Source organism: Montipora foliosa, chromosome 13 (genome assembly GCF_036669935.1).
Source record: "Montipora foliosa isolate CH-2021 chromosome 13, ASM3666993v2, whole genome shotgun sequence".
Lineage (NCBI taxonomy): Eukaryota > Metazoa > Cnidaria > Anthozoa > Scleractinia > Acroporidae > Montipora > Montipora foliosa.
In genome coordinates, this window is record NC_090881.1 from 38455978 (window position 1) to 38463477 (window position 7500).

At 40.1% G+C, this 7500-nt stretch overlaps 2 protein-coding genes across 4 annotated transcripts in view; both read right to left on the minus strand.

Annotated features, from left to right (window-relative positions):
• LOC137981952 (neural cell adhesion molecule 1-like) overlaps positions 1-2834 on the minus strand; it is a 17472-nt gene extending 14638 nt beyond the window's left edge. Inside the window, exons 1-2 of the mRNA XM_068828977.1 lie at positions 2759-2834; positions 1159-1326 (exon numbers count right to left, since the gene is read on the minus strand). Coding sequence (XP_068685078.1) covers positions 1159-1326; positions 2759-2834 — 244 coding nt within the window. The remainder of the gene's footprint in view (positions 1-1158; positions 1327-2758) is intronic.
• LOC137983223 (neural cell adhesion molecule 1-like) overlaps positions 1-7500 on the minus strand; it is a 65713-nt gene that overhangs the window by 42676 nt on the left and 15537 nt on the right. For all 3 annotated transcript variants that reach the window (XR_011118924.1, XM_068830420.1, XM_068830421.1), the window contains 2 exons: positions 4908-5150; positions 1159-1401 (listed from right to left, as the gene is read on the minus strand). The gene's annotated coding sequence lies outside the window, so the exon portion shown is untranslated. The remainder of the gene's footprint in view (positions 1-1158; positions 1402-4907; positions 5151-7500) is intronic.

Genomic DNA, 7500 nt, shown 5'->3' on the forward strand with positions numbered 1-7500 from the left:
AAAAAATTTGACGAGAGAAATTTCGTCGATATTCTCAAGAATCAACGGCCAAACGTCGTCGTCGCCATAATTTTTCGGATATCTTTGAGAAACTTTGCCAACAAGGGGTCAAAGTCAGCAGGCAGTAAGTCCAAAACTTTCACACTTTCCTTTTTTATTGAGGACAAATATCGTTGGATATTTTCATATCACTTGCAGTTTTCCTAGTAGTGTTTTCACGTTTTTGTTCTTTTATGAATGTTTCAATTTCGTCTTGGCTGGAACTATTTTATTAGCCATCGTCGGCACCAACTCGTCTGTAATTTAAGCTTACTGATGTGGCTTCATTTTTTCCTGGGAATTCAAGCTCGTCAGGGTAATAAAATACACTCTCCGAGTGTCCATCGTCACTCATCGTCCTTAGTCTCACCAATATTATTTTCAATGCAAATAAAACAAATGTGGCCTTTGGATAACCTTTTGTTTTTTTCTTTGCTAATTTGCATAATTTGTAATCGGCCCATGGGCATTACGGGAGAATAATGCCCTTGGCTGCGCTTAGCCAATCAGGGTGCGCGTTATATTGGCCACAGACACTAGGCATATAATAACTAAATGTAACGACCTTTACAACTTTCATTTCATTCTACTGTATTCCACAGTTCAAATGTTATAAAATTACGAAATATACATTCTAAGAAATCCGTAATAGATTTGACAGCCTTGTTTTGATGTCAAGAAACGTGTGGTGGGGGACGTCCCTGATTTAGTTGTTGGAATTTACAACAACAACTTGTCTTATACATCCAGCTGCATTTTTGGAAATGAGCGCTTGTCATTACCGTAATTGGCACCTGGTAATCAAGCCTACGCTAATAACTGGAACATGCAAGAAACAGACAGTAGCTGTATAAAACGGATTCAAAAACACAGTCTCCATGTTGGTAAAGGCACAATAGGCTTCAATGAATGTGATGCTGGGGAAAAGACTGTAAACCTGATACTTAAGAATAGAGTACGATTTGATTGATATACTTGCTTATTCTCGGCGGTTTCACTACCACTTTATTAACCTGTAATGCACTCGTTTAAATGTAAGTTAAGAGAAAAGGGTGATGGTAAGCAAATGCCACTCTGATTTGAAAGCTCAATCTGAAAATAAAAAGCGTTGAGACTTACATTGAACAGTAATGAAGACATCAGAAATGGCAGCATTTCCAATTCCATTGTCAGCGGTGCATCTGTAGCCTCCTTCATCCTGTTTCCCTGTGATGTTCAAAGGCATGTTGACAATACTGTTATCAGACAGCCTGGTCCAGGTGATGTTTGGTTCTGGATTACCATCAGCTGTACAATTGAGTAGCACCACATCTCCCTCGTCAACCGTTTGATTCAATTAAATGGATGTTACGTTTGGGGGATCTGTCAAAATAGGTCAAAGAAAACAGAATAAAAATTTTAAATTGTTTAGGCACCTTTTAAGTGTAGGCAAAATACCACGATCTTATTTCTTTATTTTCTATCTTCTAAACTTATCTTGTAAAGTTCCTTTTGTTCTCCTACCGGTTTCGTACGATTACACAGCTGATTTCAATGACTTCAACTAGATATCTAGAGGTGACTACGCTAGTACGTTTTTGCTCAGTGGAAATCATGTCCCTTTAGGGGTTCGAGGAGCGAAAAACAACCGCAAAAAGATCTCTCACAGGATAAGCCAAGTACTTGCGCTATAGTTAAATGTGTAATCCTTAGTCCCAAATATCCAAATAAGAACGCAACTGTGGTTTTCTTCAAAGATAACTTTTCGGAGAAAGACAGCTGCAAAATGCACTTTGACTTTTTCTCGATTTTTAACTCTTTAACTTTGTTTTCACAGCCTTTTCTTAACTTTAAACTTCCTATAGGCTATTTCGGAATTACGCAGGGAACTGGGGCGAGTTTCAAATTTAAACTAATCCATAAATTGACACCATCACATGAAACACAACGTTGAGATTTGCCATTGTTCCAAGTTTGGTGCTCTTAGTTCGAAGAGAGACCAAGTTACGGACTTAATAACACTGACAAAAATCCGTGCAAAGGTCTCTATAGCTGTAATTTTGAGGCTGCATCCCCCAAAACCATATAACCTCTTTAAAATTTTATCAGATTTGTAGACTGCAAAACAGTCGTTTTCTTCTATTTTCGGAAGGCGCGAAGCGCCGTAAGCGTGATCCTCGCGTGTGAAGCGCGCGAGCCTCACACGCGTGTGAGGCGAGAAACCGACTGTCGGCTTTTGATACAACGAATTTGCTCTAAGCATGGGTTCGAATAATGTCACTAAGGTGTTAGAAATTGTTTGACAGCTCCGACCACATCTTAAATTTGATACAGTGTATGCCTTTCTTTCGCAGGAAATTAGTTGTGTTGTCATGTTCAGACGTTTTCTCTTCGCTATTCAGAAGGGACGAAGTTTCGTACGTTCGATTCAGTGGAGTTTTGGAAAGGACAGGCGTTTGTTTTTTTCTGTAGGCAATGTAGGATGTGTCCTTTTTAAAGAGAAATCTGTTCAATGAGTCAAACAACACCGAAAAAACCCGCCTCGCGTAGAGGAAGAAAACCAAAAGAAGCGACACCGCCTGACAATTGCAGATTGTGCAGTTGTTGTTTTAAAACGCAGTTTGGAAATTCAGTTAAGCCTGGATGGATAACAACCGAAAACATCTTTACCGCGCCACAGAGAAATGGAAAGACTTTGACAATGTTGGCTGAGATATTCCGAGTCGAGCTGTCTCTTCACCTTGAGAAAAGAACTCGCTTTCAAGTTCAAGAGTCTGCTCGCTGTGTGGGACGAAGGTGAGGAATTGTGCCGCCATCCTTTCACAAATTAAAGATAAATTAAATAAGCCAAATCCAGTTTTAACCATGACTGCTGACGACGACGCCACAAATGGAGAGCAGGAGGTTTTGCGATTGACGCGAATTAGCAAATCCCTGCTTTGTTCACAGAACAAAAAGTCTTCGCGTGTACCAACACAGCAGGCGTGAACTTAAGTAATTGTCGGTTTCGTTTCCTAAATCTTTAGGGTATTATGAAGAACAGATCAAGTGGAGAACGTGACAGACACTGGAAATTCCGAAGTGATCATCTAGGCATGAATTTAAATTTATAATATTTCGATAACGTGGGATTTTTGACAGTGATTGAGAACACTAGACTGTATCAAGCGAGATTGTGTAAAATAAACCTAAAAATATTAAAACTTGTGACTTGCGGAGAACACTGCTTATTGAGAGGCGAGCATTCTTCATACCAAGTCCACGTCGTCCATTTTCCCGCGAGGTTACTGTTTTACTGTGAAACTGATACGGCGTCTATATCTTTTTGATAAGGTGTGATTGACATTTGATGACAGGCTGCGTCAGAATTAAACTAATGGGAATTTCCCGTTGCTGGAAGAACGGGTAATTTTGAACAAATTTAATATATGCATAACGGACAGTCGTATTTTTTCGCGTCTCTTCCTATTCTCCCTCGCCGTTTCTACACTCGCTCCAGACCTTTCGTTTGAATATTATTTTACCGTGTCGCTTGCGTTCGCAAAAAATACGACTGTTTTGCAGTCTATCAGATTTGGGACAACTGTAAAATTCTGTCATGGACCTACTTGTTGGAAATAGGTGAGGTGAAAATCACATATCACAAGAGACCTGATCGTGAGCAAGCACACTGCTTTCAAAGAACAATCATATGTATGTAGAATTCTATCGGTCTTAAACGGGAAAGCAAGCACGTCCGCCTGTACGCCAGCTAAACACTATTTGGTGAAAGTGATGTTGGGGAGAATATTAACAAGGCTCAAGGACATGCCTTGATTGCTGGAAGGGTGGGTATGGCATCGTCATGATCCAAGGTGAAACCCCTCGGCGATCTAATTAATATTACCACTGGTAGACCACAAGTACCTGACACCTGGAAGCGCGGACAGATTACGCCACACCACAAGAAAAACAGTGCATGTTCTTGACAAAAACGAACTCACGAAACACTTTGAGCCTATCTTTCGTGATTTTGTTTATCGTGTGTAATTTTAGCTTAGTGATGTGGCTTCATTTTTTCCTTGGAATTCAAGCTCGTCAGGGTAATAAAATACACTCTCCGAGTGTCCATCGTCACTCATCGTCCTTAGTCTCACCAATAGTATTTTCAATGCAAATAAAACAAATGTGGCCTTTGGATAACCTTTTGTTTTTTTCTTTGCTAATTTGCATAATTTGTAATCGGCCCATGGGCATTACGGGAGAATAATGCCCTTAGCTGCGCATAGCCAATCAGGGTGCGCGTTATATTGGCCACAGATACTAGGCATATAATAACTAAATGTAACGACCTTTACAACTTTCATTTCATTCTACTGTATTCCACAGTTCAAATGTTATAAAATTACGAAGTATACATTCTAAGGAATCAGTAATAGATTTGACAGCCCTTTTTTGATGTTGTCAAGAAACGTGTGGTGGGGAACGTTCCTGATTTAGTTGTTAGAATTTACAAAAACAACTTGTCTTATGCATCCAACTGCATTTTTGGAAATGAGCGCTTGTCATTACCGTAATTGGCACCTGGTAAACAAGCCTACACCAATAATTGGAACCATGCATGAAACAGACAATAGCTGTATAAAACGGATTCAAAAACACAGTTTCCATGTTGGTAAAGGCACAATAGGCTTCAATGAATGTGATGCTGGGGACAAGACTGTGAACCAGATACTTAAGAATACAGAAAAACTTCATTGGTATCCTTTCTTATTCTCGGCGGTTTGACTACCGCTTAATTAACCTGTAATGCACTCGTTTAAATGTAAGTTAAGAGAAAAGGGTGATGGTAAGTAAATGCCAGTCTGATTTGAAAGCTCAATCTGAAAATAAAAAGCGTTGAGACTTACATTGAACAGTAATGAAGACATCAGAAAAGGCAGCATTTCCAATTCCATTGTCAGCAGTGCATCTGTAGCCCCCTTCATCCTGTTTCCCTGTGATGGTCAGAGTCCTGTTGACAATACTGTTATCAGACAGCCTCGTCCAGGTGATGTTTGGTTCTGGATTACCATCAGCTGTACAATTGAGTAGCACCACATCTCCCTCGTCAACCGTTTGATTCAATTAAATGGATGTTACGTTTGGGGGATCTGTCAAAATAGGTCAAAGAAAACAGAATAAAAATTTAAAATTGTTTAGGCACTTTTTAACTGTAGGCAAAATACCACGATCTTATTTCTTTATTTTCTATCTTCTAAACTTATCTTGTAAAGTTCCTTTTGTTCTCCTACCGGTTTCGTCCGATTACACAGCTGACTTCAATGACTTGAACAAGATATCTAGAGGTGACTACGCTACTACGTTTTTGTTCAGTGGAAATCATGTCCCTTTAGTTGTTTGAGGAGCGAAAAACAACCGCAAAAAGATCACTCACAGGATAAGCCAAGTGCTTGCGCTATATTTAAATGTGTAATCCTTAGTCCCAAATATCCAAATAAGAACGCAACTGTGGTTTTCTTCAAAGATAACTTTTCGGAGAAAGACAGCTACAAAATGCGTTTTGACTTTTTCACGATTTTTAACTCTTTAACTTTGTTTTCACAGCCTTTTCTTAACTTTAAACTTCCTATAGGCCGTTTCGGAATTACGCAGGGAACTGGGGCGAGTTTCAAATTTAAACTAATCCATAAATTGACACCATCACATGAAACATAACGTTGAGATTGGCTATTTTTTCAAGTTTGGTGCTTTTAGGTCGAAGAGAGACCAAGTTACGGACTTTCAAACACAGACAAAAATCCGTGCAAAGGTCTCTATGGCTCTAATTTTGAGGCTGCATCCCCCAAAACCATATAACCTCTTTAAAAATGTTATCAGATTTGGGACAACTGGAAAATTCTGTCATGGACCTACTTGTTGGAAATAGGTGAGGTGAAAATCACATATCACAAGAGACCTGATCGTGAGCAAGCACACTGCTTTCAAAGAACAATCATATGTATCTAGAATTCTATCGGCCTTAAACGGGAAAGCAAACACGTTCGCGTTGTAAGCCAGCTAACCACTATTTTGTGAAAGTGATGTTGGAGAATATTAACAAAGCTCAAGGACATGCCTTGATTGCTCGAAGGGTGGGCATGGCATCGTCATGTTCCATGGTGAAACCCCTCAGCGATCTAATTAATATTACCACTGGTAGATCACAAGTACCTGACACCTGGAAGTGCGGACAGATTACGCCACACCACAAGAAAAACAGTGCATGTTCTTGACAAAAACGAACTCACGAAACACTTTGAGCCTATCGTTCGTGATTTTGTTTATCATGTGCTTATCGAAAATTCCACAGGTGTCCTTTAGCGCTATTAACGCTAACAGAGCAATGGAACAAGGAACTTGACAAACGCAATGTAATCGCTGAGATAGCAATCGCTCTCGTTTGACTACCTGCAATGAACTGCTACTGGAGAAACTTTGGTTCTATGGAATGAACGACAAAGCAGTTGCTCTATTGCATAGCCACATCACTTAGGTATGTGCGTATGAATATGGTCGTACCTTTTCAACCTTGACAGTGTGTGGCAGCAGTGATCCCGGAGGAGTCAATTCTTGGACCCCTCTCGTTTAATATTTTTATGAACGATCCAACTTTGCTATCGAGAGGTACAAGTTTATCAATAACGTCGACGCCACGAAAATTCACACCTCCGATACTAATCTGCAAACTTTTGACGAGGATATCAATAAGGACTTAGTCAACACGCTGCTCTGGTCTCAGCTGAATGGGATGAAAAGGAATCCTGAGAAGTACCAGGCTCTTGTGCTGGGAATTACTTATTATCATATAAGCTTCAAATTAAATCTGCTGATAAACTGATTCCCATTTCTAGGGAAATCAACTTATTAGATGTTCCACTAGATAACAGACTCCTACATTGCCGATATCTGTCGTAAAGTTGGATGAAACGTGAATGCACTGAATAGGCTAAGGTATATTTCACCTTGTAAGACGAAAAAAGCGCTGAATCGTGCCATAGTGGGGCCAGAAACACTAGCAAGTTAGAGAAAGTAAACACCCGCACTCCTACGTTTATTTAAAAGGACAACAGGTAATTTCCGAGTTCATGCCTGCCTCCACTTCAAAGCGAGCCGAAGTGTGATACCCAGAGAAATCCATTTCCTCCAGTGTTGTCATTGTTGCAGCTTACAGTACATACAGTGTATTTTTACCTCGGCAAAAAAACGCGTCCTTCTGCGCAATTAGAGAGGGAAAGTCTCGAGGAGGTGACCTCTAGGCCTCCAGGGCAAAAACATCAGGAGGATACGCGGAGTTTCATCTGTAGATTAAGAACTTCTCCACTCTTCACACCGGTGATGAATCCAAAGGAACGACAACATCAGTGCATTTTAGGGACCAAGATCTCGCAGGAGTTGTTGGCTTAGGGTCTTCACCATTTATCGTAATTTTTCAAGATTAACGGCCGGCTCATTTGACATTGG